General features: G+C 41.2%; 2 protein-coding genes across 2 annotated transcripts; both read right to left on the reverse strand.

Moving 5' to 3' along the window:
* Positions 1 to 599: 599 nt before the first annotated feature.
* LOC114436196 (P2Y purinoceptor 1-like) lies at positions 600 to 2,981 on the reverse strand. The gene has a single exon (XM_028406346.1). It carries the CDS (start codon positions 2,701 to 2,703, stop codon positions 1,672 to 1,674), a length of 1,032 nt encoding a protein of 343 aa, XP_028262147.1. The 5' UTR covers positions 2,704 to 2,981; the 3' UTR covers positions 600 to 1,671.
* Positions 2,982 to 4,779: 1,798 nt separating this feature from the next.
* Positions 4,780 to 14,066, reverse strand: LOC114435944 (WNT1-inducible-signaling pathway protein 2-like). Its single transcript, XM_028405933.1, has 5 exons — positions 13,972 to 14,066; positions 11,750 to 11,969; positions 7,408 to 7,659; positions 6,859 to 7,076; positions 4,780 to 5,067 (listed from the first exon to the last, which is right to left on the reverse strand). Exons 1-5 carry the CDS (start codon positions 14,032 to 14,034, stop codon positions 4,780 to 4,782), a joined length of 1,041 nt encoding a protein of 346 aa, XP_028261734.1. The 5' UTR covers positions 14,035 to 14,066.
* Between the last annotated feature and the right edge of the window lie 3,668 nt (positions 14,067 to 17,734).

Below are 17,734 nucleotides of genomic sequence, written 5' to 3' on the forward strand. Positions count from 1 at the left end.
ATACAAATAACTAAACAAACAAAACTAGACACAACCAACAAAAGATTGAAAATGACATGATTACCACAAAGAGAAGAAAAGAGACACAAAATGACTAAAAAATATATAAAGTATAATGTATAGTTTGAAAATCTAAAAACACCAAAAATAAGCAACACTCAAACACCTACGTTTTTGAATGTGTCATGGCTTCAGTGTCAATGATCAGAAGAAGCCACACGGCATATTATCATGCAGAGACTGTGTTACTGTGTTTGCCCTGACAGATCTTATTACAGCCATTAGTGCAGCATGTTATGAGGCTGGCTTATGAGCTGATGTATCAGCCTGCACATCTGCAGGTCTGGTCTGGATGAACAATTTTCTCTGGAAATGTTGCTATGGGATGCCAAGTGGGACGTCAGCTTGTTCTTCAATGAGTCAACTTTCAGGAAAGGTTAGTGACATGGCCTGAGTGAAACATAATGTTCACTGATGATGATACTTTACAACCTCACAGATGTATACATACTATGTGTGTTTTTGACAAAATGATAAGAATCATTATAATGAAAAACGCTGGCACAGGGGTGCAAGGTTAAAGGCCACGGAAAAGACAATAAAATAAGATACAACTTTATTTTGCCAGAGGTTACAGGTTACACATTTAAATATAAGAGTATAAAGATAAAGATACATATAAAACAAAACGAACATAAAATGCCTTTAAAGAGACAAACAAATATGACTTCTCTCTCTCTCTCTCTGTCAGTTGTGGTCAGTTGTTTCTGAAGAATATCTCATCAGGAAGAAGAAACCACTATTAGGCTGAAACAATTACATCAAATCTACAAAAGAAGTCAATTTAGATTGAAATCAACATTTTGTTTAAGTGATTTTTGCTCCTGAACTTCGCTGCACAGTACACATATGCACATATGCAGGGCCGTGAGACTTTTCATGCATGTTAGGAATCTCTTCATTGTAGTTTAACAAACTAGGGGCCCCCATCTTGCACAGGGCCCCCACAAAACTAGAAACGGCCCTGTCCGGTGCTCTGACAAACCCAATCTTATGCTGTTAATCTTTGAAGCACTAGTATAATTAATTTAACAACATATCAGCTGTAGTATAAACACAACACTTAACTGCCATGTGCCTCCTAATGTATGTTTGCTGCATGTTTGTTCCTCTCTCTCTCTCTTTCATCCTCTCTGTCCTGTATACCTCTTCTCCTCCTTTAGATGGCCAGCTGTCAGCAAGAAGGTTCTCCTTATGAGCCGGGTCCTGCTCAAGTTTTTTGAAGCGAATGTAAAAAAAACACTATATAAATAAAACTGAATTGACACATTTTTGTATTTTTGCTCAGTAAAACTTTGAAGCACTTGTACATGTACTAAAAAAGCTTGACTAGTTCATATTAAGCTGTCAGTATACAAAGCTGTGGACCGGCCACTGTGACAGAAAGTACAAACAGTTGCTAAGTGTAGCAAATGCTTCACCTGTAACGGTGCAATATATTATATAGTGCAATATATCATGAATCATAAACAGGTCTGTTGCTCTGCAGGCAATAACGCACAATAAGTACAAAGCAGTACCCGTGGTACAATACTGATAAGCGCCAGAAGGTCCGGCTGTGCAGCCTGTTTAGTCCGTTTACTGCATGTAGTAGTGCATGATGGTGCGCCTTTATTCTCTCATCAGGTCGAAGCTGGTGCAGTTGTCTGCAGGGGAATCTCCCTCCTCCGGTTCCATCGGTTTGCGGTACATAACAGCGCCAGTGAGGATAGTAAAAGTCAGCCGGGTCCTCTTACTAAAGTGCTGAAGCTTTAAGAGGAAATCATCATTTCCAACAATATAAATCAGCGGGTTGATCGCGCTGTTCAGACAAGCCAGGCCCCTGCCCACCTGATGCGCAATGTATATGTCATTGAAGATGTGGTGACAGATGCCATCTCGTTTTAAAATCCGTGTCGCCAGGTTAAGGTTTCTGAACACGTGGTATGGGATGAAACAGATGGAGAAGAGAATCACCAAGATCACCACCAGCCTCAAACAGCGCTGCTTCAGAATGGGGTTGACGTTTGCTTTTCTGGCCAGAACCACCATGACGTGTCCGTAGCAGACCAAAATGATAACCAAAGGCAAAGCAAAGCCAGTGACGGCCCACCCGATGCTGTAAGGCAGGTAATCCGCTGTCAGATTACCTGAGGTGGTGTCAAAGCATGCGTTTCGTAACCTGTCATCATTCTTGTCAAAGAACATATCAGGTATGATCTGAATGATGACCAAAATCCACACCAGTGCGCTTATGGTCAGAGAGTGGCGGCTGGTGATTTTTCCCATCACTTTCATAGGATGCACGATACCCAGGTACCTGTAGATGCTGATGCAGGTGAGGAAGCCGATACTGCCGTACAGATTGAGGTTGAAGCAGAAGCGGGTTACCTTGCAGAAAGGCTGGCCGAACAGCCACTCGCTTTGGCGCGCGTAATAGTAGACGAGGAATGGCAGGGTAAATAGATAAAGGAGGTCAGCCACTCCTAAGTTGAACATAAAAATATTGATGTTTCCTATGTTATTCCAGCTGGTGTACACGCTCCGCAGCCCCCAGATGTTGGATATCGTCCCGACGACAAAGACGGTGACGAACACGGGTGGCAAAAACGCGTGCGTAAAGTTCAGGTCAATGTTCTCACAGGCGCTGCTGTTCTCAGGCATCTCTCTCCGTTTGGCTTCTCGCCGTCATTCAGAACAGAAAGTGTATAGCGACTGAAACAGTAGCCAGTGACGCACACCAAACCTATACTCACACTTAAGTGAGTATGGACGCATAAAAGTGCCCGCCCATTTCCCCAGCCGAGGTTGGTGTTACGTGGAGACGTGCGTGGAAAGAGAAAGCAAAAATACCTGAAAAGGACAGTTGTAAGGAGCAGACCAGAACACTAATTCCTGTAAAGTTACCTCATGACTGTAACTGAAAGCAGAGGATCAGCTGTAACACCTTGACCTCCTTGGTATTTGGCCACACACACACACACACACACACACACACACTCCCTTTGGATAAACACTGATTATGTAATAATGTTTTACAACCAGGCACACTATCACCCAGACACATAAAAACATGAAAGAGTGAAACAAAATGTCAGTGGTTGCAGGTTTTTATATGAAATACATAACTATTGTCTGAAAACGTAATTTTAAAATTCATTCAGTTCCATATTCAGTTTTTTAATATTAATTTTCATTCTTAATTCATTTCCTTAAATAATAAAACATGTTTGCTTTTGCCATAGACAATCATGTTGATTGTTGTCTTATAAAGCATTCTCACTGCTATATTAACTGTGATGGGAGTTAAAGAGGAAGTCAGGTATCAAGAGAGGCTTTTCATTTCCTTTTTCTAACCAACAGTGAGTGTCTTCAACCATAACTGATCTACCCTAACCACATCTTTATTACCATGACACCAAAGGCTTTCTTTCCCCCCAAAGCTCCTATTTAAACCTAAACTATCATCTTTTCCCCAGTTGTATCTAATGGTATTTAGTGATGATAGCTGGGTGGACCCTGCCTGGTGCCCACTGATAGCTGGGATAGGCTCCATCCACCCCTCAACCTCTACATAGGTTGAAGCAAAGTAGAAAATGGATGTTGAAGAAGCTGTTGTTTTGTTAGTACTTTGTGCCAACAGCTGTTTTTGTATGAGTAAAAGATAATCCAGACTGCTACTTGTTAGCTTTTAAAGATCCTCAGCAACATGCTCAGTGATTGGTTTGATTTAATAGAGGATGACTGACAGATTTGTCATCCAATCACATGCCCCATTTTATTCTTTAAAGTGCTGTTACTTAACAAACACTTTCTACATTGACCAGTCTGATGATTTTCGTTTTTTGGCACAAACCATTCACTTGAAGTAGTTAGGTGACCTGGTCTGGTATCCACCATCTTCTGTGAACCCTATTGTTCAAAAAATTACATGACTTTACATGACTGTAAAGCCTGATGTATATTTCTATGTCGAGCCGACCAAGGACCTCCCAAAAATTGTAACTATACGCACTGAGGCAACACAGGCCCGCAAACGCTGTCATTGCTGTAATTGGTAGGCTTGGTAGTGGTATCAATTTATTTGCACTATTTATTTATACCAAGCTTAAACCTCTGGGGCGGAGAAATGAAGCCAACATGGAAGTGTCAAAAACTGCAGTTCCTCATTTGTCCATTTAAAGCTGGCTCCAAAAATGAGTGAATCATGCCGAAGCCTCCCACATGGATTCAAAAACTTGGGTGACACAGACTGTCGATAGCTTAACATATACATATATAGGCAGAAAATATACAAGGTTAGGCTTAGAGAAGATTGAAGCAAGGCGTCTGGACGCCTTGCTTCAATCTTCTCTACGTATGATGACCTGGATGACTGAGAATCTTCATCAACAAGGTTAGGCTTAGGAAAACATCAAAGTTAGCTCTTATTTGCTGTTGCAGTATAACTTATTACCTTCTCTTACATGTGACACAGTCATTCCTGGAGGACATAAAAACAAACCTGTCTTTCTGGACCTGCAGAAGGCTTTGATATGATAAATCATCCAGTACTACTGTACATATTATAATTTTTGAAGTACAGAGTGGAAATCAGGTTTATTTGTTTCCAAATGTGATTATTTCATACCCTTCCATAATCACGTTAAATATTTCACCACAACATTATTACATATATGCACTTTCATGCTCACAGATGGGACCTGCCCATTTCTCCTGTAGCTGGATGCACAGGCACCTTCAGAGCCAGGGTAGGACGCTTCGAGCAGCTGTGCCAGGGGCCAGGTGGCAGATGGAGGCGCTGCAGGAGCAGGACTCAATTATCATTACCGCCTGCTTTGTAAGCCTGCCTTGGGGGCAGCGGAAAAGCATCCACTGCGTCCTGGTGTGGGAGGGGTTGCAGCAGTGTCCTTCCGGGCAGGTGAGAGGGCAGAACCTGGGTCGGAAGGCTCTGGTGCTCCAGCAGCCCTGGTGTTCAAGGTGAACGGGCAGAGGTTGCATGTAGCTGCTCTCACATGCAGCAAACCCCTGAAATACACAAAACGATATGCATGTTAAGTTCTCTTACTGCACATCTAGACCAGTTTAGCTCAGATTGGCCCTTTTCTTTGGTTAAAGAGCACGTTCTTGAGCACACTTGTATTTTATTGATAAGAGCATGATTCATAATGTCATGTGATGACTACCTTTTTTTTAAATCATTAAAGGTCTCACGTGCAATCAATTTGTAGTAAGAAAAAGACAAGGTGCACAACAAGGAATGAATGACAGACAGAGATGTAATTTAGAGTCAAAAATCAAGACTCAAGCAATTTTGAGGAAGACATATCCACTCAGGCACTTTGTAGAGGCCGTAATGACTTTTTGGCAGGTGGAAAACCACAAGCTTGAGGTTTATTGACCCTTTAAAGGGGTCTTCATGGGTGAAAAGGGGTTGGTTGAATTATAATCTGTAACATAACAGACAAAAATGTAATCATGCGCTTTGAGGCAGAAATAACCACTCAGGCACTTTGTAGAGGACTTGCTCAGGTTTTGGCAGGTGGAAAACAACAAGGTTGTGTATTGACCCTTTGAAGGTGTGTTAACAGGTACAAATGGGCTGGTTGGATGACAATATATTAAATATCACAGACATGAATGACTAAGTAATTCTGAGGCAGAAGCAGCCACTTCTAATCACTTTTTGGTAAGTTGAAAACTTTTAAAGGGGTCTTCATGGGTATAAAGGTTTTTATATATATGTGATAACCAAGAAAGAATTCAAGTGATTTGGAGACAGCGCTAACCTCAGGAGCACACTTTATGGGCAGTAATCTTTTTGACTGGATGCCAAATCAACACTTTACAGTGTACTGGAAATTAAAGCATGTATTTAAATTGAAGAAAGTAAGACCAACCACAATACATTTCCTCCCATTTACTCATAACCACATGAGCAACTCATATTTTTAACAACCTCTTTTGCTGCAAAATATAAACAGACACGGCAGCCTCAGAAATCCTACAAACAAAAGCCTACGAGCATGACAAAGCAACCTTTCCTGGACACATGACCATTTCGGTTTCACGAACTTTACTATTTCACAAATTAATTTGTCTGCTATAACCGTAGACATGAAGTTGGTGAAGTATGTATGCACTGCAACAGTATGAATGAGACAAAACAGCTGTAGCTCACGCTACATACACTCTTCGATGCAGCTTTAAGGCTCTGTGCCTGCTCCCGCAACAGAAATCTGTTTTTGGCACACGATCACTTATTGGCACAACACCTGTACACCGGCTTGTTAGCTTCACTTGAGTGAGTGAAGTAGTTAGGTATTAGCTGCTAATGAAATTCCATCTAATAATCAGGCAGATGAACATTAATTTAAAGTACGAACATTTTGCTTGCAGTCAGGTAGTTTTACAGTTAAATACATGGTTAAATAAGGAACCCTGTTTTACATACAACTAACAATATTATAGGTGCTTGATCCATACTGTGAACTAAAAGAGAGCATATTGCATTCTTCTCTCTAAAAGGAGCAGATGTCTTTCATTGTAGGACTATAAACTACTGCTTAAATTTGCTTTCCTCAGTCTTTTATAAGTTTACATTGTTCTGTTTTCTTACAGAATGCACAAAAGTAATTTTTTGATACTTATTTTCTTTTGTCATTAGGACTCAACTCAGGTGTCACATATCACCTCCTTTAGGTTATCCAGGGATGTGCAGCACTACCTGCCTAGAAAAACCTTTACAGTTTCTAGGAACTTTTACAAAAATGTGTTAGAGGGTAACTTGACAGCTGAGTATGCTGATGGAACACTGACCGGCTGCAGCCTTCGGCGCCCCGGCAACAGAGCCTGGCAGGGCCTGATCTGGCACAGCCTGGTCTCGGTCTTCAGGCGACAGGCCCAGTTCCTGTTTGTGGTGCGTGTGGAAACACCTGGGCCACAGCTGTGGGAACAGGGGCTCCAGTCTGAGGTCCACTCAATGCAGTTGGACGTGGAGCCAGACGTGGAGCCGTAGTCCTGGCGACCTGGCTCCGCTGGAAAATAAAAAAAAAAAGCAGAGAAGAGGAAAACATTTGCTGTGTGTGTGTCAGGCTGACAGCTGTTTGAAGTGGACGGCTTTGATGAGGGTCAGCAAATGTAGCACACATACAGTCTAAAATATTGTAAACTGATGCTCAATGTGAGCTAAGAATAGCACGCACAGATGTTTTCATGCAGATGTTTGATCTATTGTATTGAAACATGTTTATTTCATCATAGCAATGTGGTGCGTTCAAGTGTCTGAACTCCTGCTGTGACCTGAATTTAAGGGCAGCACAGGAAATAGCTGAAAGTCATCCAAAAGTCTTTGAGGCCTCTTGTTACCTGCTGATGGATTTGAAGGAATGGTGTTGTCCAGGCCGTCGCAGACCCACTCCTTGCAGCAACGCCCTGGTAGTCGCAACAATTGAGGGTTGGGGCACTGTTTGTCGGTGGGCTTCAGCAGGTCATTGCTACACAGGGGCACGCAGGTCAATCCTCCTCCCAGGCAGCGGCAGAGCTGGGTGCAGGACGGCTGGAACACCTGGCCCTCCTCCAGCCTCCTGCCATTCACCTCGCAGCCCAACTCGTTCTGACCTGAACAGCAAAGAGGGTGTTGATTTAAGAGACACATGTACAGACCTGATATGTTACTGTTAATCCTTTCAATAGTGAGCAGTGGGATGATTACAAATGTGTATATAACAGGATTCCACCAAACTTCATGTTAGGCCTCCCATGTAGCCTAAGTATACAGCTTAGAATCTTACTGTGGGATAAATATGTGACAATCACGGATGCAATGCAAATTTTGACTCATCTACCATTCTTTCTTATCCTGTATGGTTGCAAGCGGTTGGACCCTATCCTATCTGTCACTGGGCCAGAAGCAGAATACACACACACACACACATATATATATATATATATATATATATATATATATATATATATATATATATATATATATATATATATATTAAGCATATTGGACAATTATCTAGGAAGAAGACATGAACGCTCCAATTTACAAATAAAAAGATTGGTGTTTCCTGTTGCCACTAAGAGGTGCTATAACTTTAGCACAATATTGGTACACTGCCTAAAATAAATAAATAAATAAATAATTGGAACACTAAAATAACACCTCCTCCTCAATGAAAGTTCCTCAAGACAAGTTCAAATGAGGCTCAGTAGTGTGTGTGGCCTCCACATGCCTGTATGACCTCCCTACAACGTCTGGGCATGCTCCTGATGAGGCGGCGGATGTTGTCTTGAGGGATCTCCTCCCAGACCTGGATTAAAGCTTCAGTCGACTCCTGGACAGTCTGTGGTGCAACGTGGCCATGGTGGATGGAAGGAGACATGATGTCCCAGATGTGCTCAATTGGATTCAGGTCTGGGGAACAGGCAGGCCAGTCCATAGCATCAATGCCTTCATCATGCAGGAACTGCTGACACACTTCAGCCACATGAGGCCTAGCATTGTCATGCATCAGAAGGAACCCAGGGCCCACTGCACCAACTTATGGTCTCACAATGGGTCTGAGAATCTCATCCTGGTAACTAATGGCAGTCATGCGACCCTCCAAGGAAATGCCTCCCACACCATTACTGACCCACCGCCACACCAGTCATGCTGGAGGATGTTGCAGGCAGCAGAATGTTCTCCATGGCATCTCCAGACTGTCACGTCTGTCACATGTGCTCAGTGTGAACCTGCTCTCATCTGTGAAGAGCAAAGGGCGCCAATGGCGAATCAGCCAATCTTGGTGTTCTCTGACAAACGCCGATCGCCCTGCACAGTGTTGGGTTGTAAGCACAAGCCCCAATTTTGGACGACAGGCCCTCATACCACCCTCATGGAGTTTCTGATAGTTTGAGCAGAAACATGCATATTAGTTTCCTGCTGGAGGTCATTTTGCAGGGCTCTGGCAGTGCTCCTCCTGTTCCTCTGAGCAACTTGTGTGGGTTGTAGACCATGCTACCTCTAGGGGTGAGAGCTCTGACAAAATGCAAAAATAAACAAACATCAGGCAGAAAGGATGAGAACAGAGAAATGGTCTGTGGTCAGTACCTGCAGAACCTCTCCTTTATAGGGGTTGTCTGATAATTGCCTCTCATTTCCACCTGTTGTCTGTTCCATTTGCACAACAGCAGCTGAAACTGATTCACAATCAGTGTTGATCCTAACTGGACAGGCTGATTTCACAGAAGTGTGATTGACTTGGAGTTACATTGTGTTCTTTCAGTGTTCCCTTTAATTTTTTCGAGCAGTGTGTATCAAGCAGTCTGTATATAATCTCATCATTGATAAATTTGGTACAGATCGGACGAAATATGTGGTTTTTGCAGAGCATATAAAACCACATTCGTTAAAGAGATTTAATTAACATTTTTTTAAATCATTAATTTACTAATATAATGGCCAAACATATTAAACAACCACAAAATTGACACACCTTTACCCTCACCATTGTAATAACTTAAATATACAATAAATAAACAATAACAACAGTCCTAGTTTACAAAGACATATTTGGGAATGATCAGATGGACCTTGTTCTCCACCAGACTTTTTCTTGTGGTCCGTAATGTGTTTTTTTGTTTGTTTGTTTGTTTGGTTTTTTGCATCAACTTTTATTTTGAACCAGTTTTTTCACCTGGGCCACAGGGTGCTCCTCCGGGGATACTACGCTAACAGCCTCAATTGTTGCAGTCCATGCATCTTTTTTTCAAACGCTCATATGATTTAAAACGGCCCACGCTTGTCTCCATGTGGACGAGGCCTACTTCTCTCATCGCATAACATCTTCCTTTATTCATGAATCAACTCTAGGCAAGCGGCTTCCTTAAATGGAAAAATGGGGGTGAGGTTATATGCTAATTAAAGATTGCGAGTACGTTCCTGTCAGTGTAGAAAGATTCTGATTCACACACATATGCAAGGTAGTGAGAACAAAATTGGCAGGTGCGCAGGTTTCATGAATCTCATGGTGATTTTGCGTATGCACCTATTTTGTGCGCAAAGTAAGAACATTTCCACGCACATATTATTGAATGAGGCCCAATGGCTTAAACTGCAGGCTGCATTGTGCAGGGGTTAAAATACATGTCTGAAATGTCATTTTTGCTGTTTTCCTGGATACCTCTAAGAGACCTTTTTCCGTCAAGTCTCATTCTAGGTGCTGCTGAGGAATTTCTTTTTGCCCATTCATGAAAACACTGAAAATTTTGATAGAGGCTGAATTCTAAAGAAACATTGTTAAGTTCTTCAATATGGCCAGGCATTCAAATTATTATTTAAAAATAGCAGCAGTAGATAGTTGACAGCAAAACAATGGACTGAAATGGTGGATTATATTGTATTCTCCATAGAAGTGCCAGTCAATTTTCCTTTGTTTTGAACCTATGAATATTTGATCCACCTTTCAACAGGAAAAAACAAAGATGTGAAGACAAACTACAAGTTTTGGCCACTTGTGATCCATATACAGCACTTGCTGCTGTATTTCAGTCTGTAAAAGCAGCCAGGTCCCTATCAGTGCCTAACTTCGCTTTAACTGTAACATGTGATTGAATGGCTCCCACCGTTTCCCCTCACCAGAGAGAGGCATGATTAATGGCACAAATCCACTGTCTCCTCCTCTATGGATTTTCATTTTTCATTTTTAGTGGGATTCTGTTGAAACAGAGTCCAGACTTGTCTCATCATCATCATCAGCGCTTTGTGTATCCTATGGCGCAAGACCTATCTGGCATTTTTGCAAAGCTCAAGTAATCACTCACTTTGGTACTTCTAGTACTCCTGAAAGTCTTACCCACAGTGCTAAATTCCAAAGCTGCACTTCCAACAAACCTACCAATGTGTATATGCTCTGGACACTGTACTGACAGACACAGCAAACCTTCCTTTAGTGGTGAGAGCACTGACAAATTGCAAAAGTAAGCAAAACATCAGGCAGAAAGGATGACAGGAGAACAGAGAAATAGTTTGTGGTCAGCACCTGTAGAACCTCTCCTTTATAGAGGTGGTCTTGATAATTGCCTCTCATTTCCACCTGTTGTCTGTTCCAGTTGTGCTTAGAGGTTCTGAAGGTATTGTGTGAATACTGGCCCACTTTTCCACCAAGAATAATATTCACCAATTCATATTTATCCAATCATAGGCCAACACACTCAACCTCAGCCAAACACTAGGCTTTCTTCAGCCACCTCAGCTCCAGTCCAGCCCTCTGTCATAGTTTCCTCACAAAGATCCTCAATTCCACGCCACCACCAGCACATGCTGGTGTCAAGGTTTCAGAGGGGATTACTCATCATATCTAAACCTTATAATTATAGTTGCTGCTTCCTCTGATGATCTACTTCCTGCCAGGCTCCAAACACCAAACTTTCTTTAGGAAAAATCTCTTTGTTTCTTGTTGTAGTTGTGCTTCACACATTAGTAACATTTTTAAATGAGTGAGCATGGACAGAAGAGCATTCAAAAATTCTCTGAAATATTATTTTTGGTGGTTAAGTTTTATTTTGAAAATCCAGATGTGTCTACATCTGATGACTTCCAAAAGATCAGTTTTAAGATGTTTCAGAACCCTGTCACACAACAGTCAAAATTTACTGTAAATCATTAGCAGTTACATAATCAAAGTACAGGTGTTTGCTTGTGTGTGTGTTCTGCTCCCACCGACACACTGTCCGGGCCCTCCGGGGAAGCTGGCGCTGTAGTCACACTGCAGCCCCCGCTGGGTGTCACAGGGCAGCCGCTCGGTGCAGGCCTCTCCCTCCTGTCTGCTGCACACCTGGCAGCACCCACAGCTGTCCAACATCAGAGGGACGCCTGCGGGGCAGCGAAGCACGGTGGGCGGACACTGACACGGCCCAGTGCACATCAGCTGACACCAGACCTAAAGAGAGAGAGGAAGTGTTCATACTGTTGCTAACTCTCTTGAATGAACTGGATATCTAGTAAATGTTTGGGGCCACAGGCACTGAGGACCAACAAACTGCAATGACAGTAGGAGTCCTCCCTTAAGGGGACCCACCGCACTCTCTCCTACTGTTCCATTTGTCATGAATATTTAATGAAAATTATTTTCTAAAAAAAGCTGCAATTTTTCCTTATAAATAAAACAAGATATAATATTCAAGATATTAATAATTGACTTTCAAAACAGGATACATTTAATTTTAAAAAATCAGATATAATAGAGTCTACATCCACCTTAAAAAAAGGACAGAATACAGTTAATTTCAAAATAAGACATGCAATTACCTTTCAAATTAAGATATGACATACAGTCAACTTTTAAAATAGCATCTACAATATATACAGTATTTAGCTTTAAAAAGTTTGAAAACAAGACGTTTAAACATTAAGTTGTTATGTCTGTTGGACTCATTTTTGGAGCCAGCCCCTAGAGGGCGTAGAGGGAACTGTGGTTCACCTGAGCTATATTTCTTTATGTCTGAGCCCTTAGGGTTGCCACCTGATATCAAGTATCAGGCATCTTGTTATGTAAGATATAATGTATTTTTCCACTCAATCATATATTTATTCAAAAAAAATATAACATCTAGTTCATTCTCATACAAGTGACCAGCCCTGATAATGCCGAGCCTTATTTTAACACTTAAAAGAAGACCTTGTCAAAGGTCAGCCTGAGGCAGTAAGATGTTTTTGTTCCGCTACCTATACAGCATGCTCAACAGCATATTTCACTCAGGAAGAGGCCCCATTTGCACCATCAGGTAAAGCCGTAATGCAGTTACCATACACATCACACATTGCTATCACACCCACAAAGGGAGTATGAGGCATAGACACACCACCACATGTATCTTCTTAACTTAAGTTATTCATCATCCTTTGATCATTTTATTCCGCTAGTTTTTAAACATGTGTAAGAACCTGGTGACAAACAACTTTCAGATGAGAGCATCTGATCTGATATAATCACAATCTTTCAGTTTCTTTTCCATGCAGAGCACAAACCACATTGTGAAACAGTCACAAGCACTTTGAGCTTCTTTTAGTGGGTAGCACAGTAACGCCTTATAATGAGGGTACAATTCATATACTAATGTAGACGTAAGTGTGAAATGATCACATGCAACCATTTTGATTTCATTATTTGTTTGTAGTTATAAACAGGAATTTATGATATATCATTCATTAATTCACACATTGGTTTGGTACATTTGGTGAACATTTAGTTCTTTATTTAGTAACTGCAAATTGAACAAGCATTTTTGTAGGAGATAGGCGAAAAACAAATTCATTTACCAGTAATATATTTAAAGTTCCTCTTATGGGGATGAAAAAAATGTCTACAGTGGGTACAGAAAGTATTCAAACCTCCTTAAATGTATCACTCTTTGTTATATTATTGTATCCATGTGCTGGTATAGTAAAGCTATCAGAGCTTTAGACTTTGAATCTAGATCTAAACTAAATCCAGCAGCTGCCTTAAAAGCCTAAACGCTGAACAAAAATACATGTAAGGATTTAAACTTGCTCATGCACATGTTTTCAATTGTCTGTATCACAATAGTCATACCTGCTATCCCACGTTAGAAACAACCCTTTTGGAATTGCTTCAGCTTAAAAAGAAAAAAAAATTCTAAAAATTCTTACAAAAAATATTTAGATGTGCATCATCATATAGGCCTGGGAATTTACTAATGAATCAACAACGTTGAGAAAATCTGCTGTAGTTCCCCTGATGGTGCTGTGGTTAATAATAGTCCTTTGCCACCCCTTGCGGGCTTTCCAAAACCTCTGTCAGTACAAACAGCAGTCATTTACATACCGGGTACCACAGAAGATTCCTCATGTCAAAAGGGAAAAAATACCAGTGTTGTGGTTTCATTAGGGAGAGATCAGTCAAATGTTGGTCTTAGTCTTACCTGAGTGATGATACACAACAGCAACGTATAGACCAGCAGGGCATCTCTTCTGTCCATTTTCATCACCTCCTGCTGCAGTGCTTCTTCTTCTTCTCCTGCTGTGTAGAAGATGTATTTGTTAAAGCTGCCTGCATCTGTTCATTTATATAGTCGATGTTCTGATGTCACAGGCTGTGGAGTGCAGCGTAAATAGTTACAGGAGAAAACTCCCAGGATTCCACATTCCTGCACTGAGGCTTTTTTTCCACGGCCACCCTCTGTTCTAAATGGTCTTTATAGCATTTTCCTGTAGCCACTAGCTTGTAGCAATACCCTTTTTTCTATCACTTTTACTACTATAGCTATGTGCTAAATCATTCAGTAAATGCGATGTAAAGTCATAAAACAATTTTAAAACTATACTAGTCCACATTTGTGTAACACATCCACTGTTTAGGATCGCGTTTGTGTCCCATAGTGACCTAAGCCTATAGCAGCATAGCTATGATGAATTTTAAGGGTTAGTGATCCCTAGCTACGGTTGTAGCCATCTACAAAATGTCTATAGCTATGGCTATTGGCCCTATCACAATAAGGTTTTAAGTCTAACCTTGAGGTGGTGGCCTCCTGAACCCAAAGTGGAAGCTAGATCCACAGCATAGGTAGAACCTGCTTCCAACTAAAGGCTTATCCTCCCATTCTACTTTTATGAATTCTAGGTACTACAAGTAAACCTGCACCATTAAAATCTAACCTGGATCTATGTGTACTAAAAGCTGTGTTGGCTAACATGTTAACAGGCTAGCAGCATTATTGCATTTAGGTCAGCTCATCCAGGTTAATATTTCCAGGCCATTGAAAAAGTAATGTAGAAGTACTAACCTTGGGTCATACCTTTATAGTTCATGTCAGTGTGTTTATGGAACATTGTTGCAACAGTAGCTGAAACTTTTGCCTCATAAAATCTGTGTAATGTTATAAAATATCTGTTTTATGCCAATCCAAACAGCCTTTATTTTTATCTAAACAAACAGTTTTAATGTCTAAACCTGTCCGAGTACTTTTAATGTTTAAATCTAAACAAGTCTATAACCAAAACCAAACTTAAGCATCCATCCATCCCTCCACCTACCTCTGTGTACTTTTTGCAGCCTTTTACATCAGGCCGATCAAATTACATTGGTGAACATCAGGCAAATGTACGTGTGTGTGAGAGAGGATGTGTTGAATTAGGTGGCTATGTTTAGAATCACTTCCTATTTCCATGATAAAATACATTTTTTTACACCCATGATTAATACAACCCATCTCTGAGTGAAAATAACTGAGGCATGAACACCTCCCACCAGGTTTTGTTTAAGCAACACTAGGTAACATTTGGAGGAATTGCTCGCAGGGTCCTCCTACAGTCTGATAAATGTTATTGTCTGCTACAATGGTCATATTTTTTCTACTTGCACATTTGTTGACTAGCAGCCAAGCCCATCGGTAAACTCTTTCGAAGCTGGAGCTGTGTGCTAAACCATGTCATCAGAACTATCCTTAATGACCTAGCATGTTAGCTTCCAGCTAGCAATCAACTTTACGTACGGCGCCAGGTCACCATCAGTCAGGCATCCCTCCTTGTCTTTCAGCTCTGGCCGGGCCAACATTAATCCATGTTCGAGCTTTTTCTTTACCGCGCTCCCTTTTTCTTTTCTTCGTCTCCTCAGACATCACCTTTACTTTCTCAATTAAATAGATGTTTGTGTTTGCGCTCTGTGTGGACTCAACACCACACCTGTAGGATGTGCGCATGCTCAGTAGTCTGTCGTTGCGTTGTGTCTCCTGCGGTAACATGTTCCTTGCTTTGCTTTCTCTGACTGTGTTTCACTTTGGTTGCCACAAGTGCAAAAAAACATGACCGAGTGGAATTAAAATATGGACTCCTAACTCATGTCAACATTTTCTTCGGGTTATTCGCTGCCGCAGCAGCAATGACTTTGAACTTTGCTACCAACTCTGTTTGCAGATGTGACATATGCCATAAAGCAGGACATTTTTGTAGACTTTTTTAGGTACCCAAACCACAAAGTTTCCTAATGCCGGAGCAGGCGACACAGTACAAGCAAAGACAGAGTTGATGTAAGATGGGCATGATTTGGAATAGTTTATATTTTACCATGGCAAAGAGTTGTACAACCAGAACTACTAAATGTCAAATGTTCTGCTTGTAGCTTGTTTTTGATTGTTGCAATTATGATGCGCTTGCATAAAAGAAGCCAATGTGCAAATTTCTTTCTTAATATAGGCCTACATATTGTATATATATATATATATTATATATAAATATATAATAAATATTGATATAATGTGAAAATAGTAATAAATAGTAATAATAATGAACTGGATTCATTGTTTTATAGCATTATGCTAAACAAGAAATTATATTGTTTGTTGGTGTGTATGAGTCAACATAATGACACAATGGTAATTACTTGTCTCCCCCTAGTGGGTAAATGAAGATTACAGTTGTTTCCACAGATCCTACAGCATCATTTGTATTTTGGCAAAGCAAGAGCCCAAAAGAGGTATATCAGAGGTATATACTTCTCTCCAAGAGAGAAGTATATAACAAGCTCACTCTATAACATGAAAGTCACACATACGGATACCAAGTGAGCGGATGTTAGCTGCCAGAATAATTGAATTTGTGAAGGGACACAGTATATTCTCCTGCATTGTGATTTCTTTGCTCATACATTACTTATATGCTGAGCCTCCAAGTAATAAAACCAAATTAAAGCTGCAAGCAGCATTGCGGGCCCTCGCGCACCTTGCGATCCGCGGGGCTATCGTTGTCTTCTCTCCTATGCTCTCGTCTCCTATACTCTCCTGTCCTATGCTCTCCTCTCCTCTCATTTGCAGAGATGTACAACAAACACATGTTTACAACCAAACGTTCCTGCTACCAGTAGGTGGCGCTATGACCGTATCATCCTATTAGCATATATATCTGTTCAGACTCGGGTCCATAGCAGTACTGTAAGATTTTGTCCACATTGCATAAAGTATATGGGTAGTACTACATAAAATACACTGAGTGCCATTGTAATGGGAATGGTCAACTTTGAGGCCACTCCCCCGCCACACGGTAATGCTTTTAAAGGAGTTTTGGAATGTGTCTATTCCCTATGGTGTCCTGAGTGGACACAGTGAATTTCAGCTTGATTGGATGAAGTATGCAGGGCATGAAAAGTTTTGTAGCAGGGTCACAAATAGGCAAAAAATGGCCACAAAAGTCAAAATGGCGGACTTCCTGTTGGGTTTGGAGGGGGGGTCCAAGAGACTTTTTTGTGCATCTGGAGGTGATACACATGTGTGCTAATTTTCATGATCCTGTGTCAAACTGGCCAGCGGGGCTACGCCTTAGGGCAAAAAATACAGGGAGTTCCTTTCTAATGGCGAATGGTCAACTTTGAGGCCACGCCCCCACCACACCGTCACACTTTTGTAAGAGTTTTGGAATGCGTCCCTATGGTGTCCTGAGTGGACACAGTGAGTTTTAGCTCAATTGGATGAAGTATGCCAGGCGTGAAAAGTTTTGCAGCAGGGGGAGGAGGGGGTCCAAGAGACTTTTTTGTGCGTCTTGAGGTGATACATATGTGTGCCAATTTTCATAATACTGTGTCAAACCGACCAGAGGGGCTACACGTTGGGGGCGCTATAGAGCCATTTTTCTATGTGCGTTTCAAAACTCAGCAAATTTCAAAATTTTTTGGGCGAATGAATTTTTCTACCAAGT

This window comes from Parambassis ranga, chromosome 5 (genome assembly GCF_900634625.1).
Source record: "Parambassis ranga chromosome 5, fParRan2.1, whole genome shotgun sequence".
NCBI classification, from domain to species: domain Eukaryota; kingdom Metazoa; phylum Chordata; class Actinopteri; family Ambassidae; genus Parambassis; species Parambassis ranga.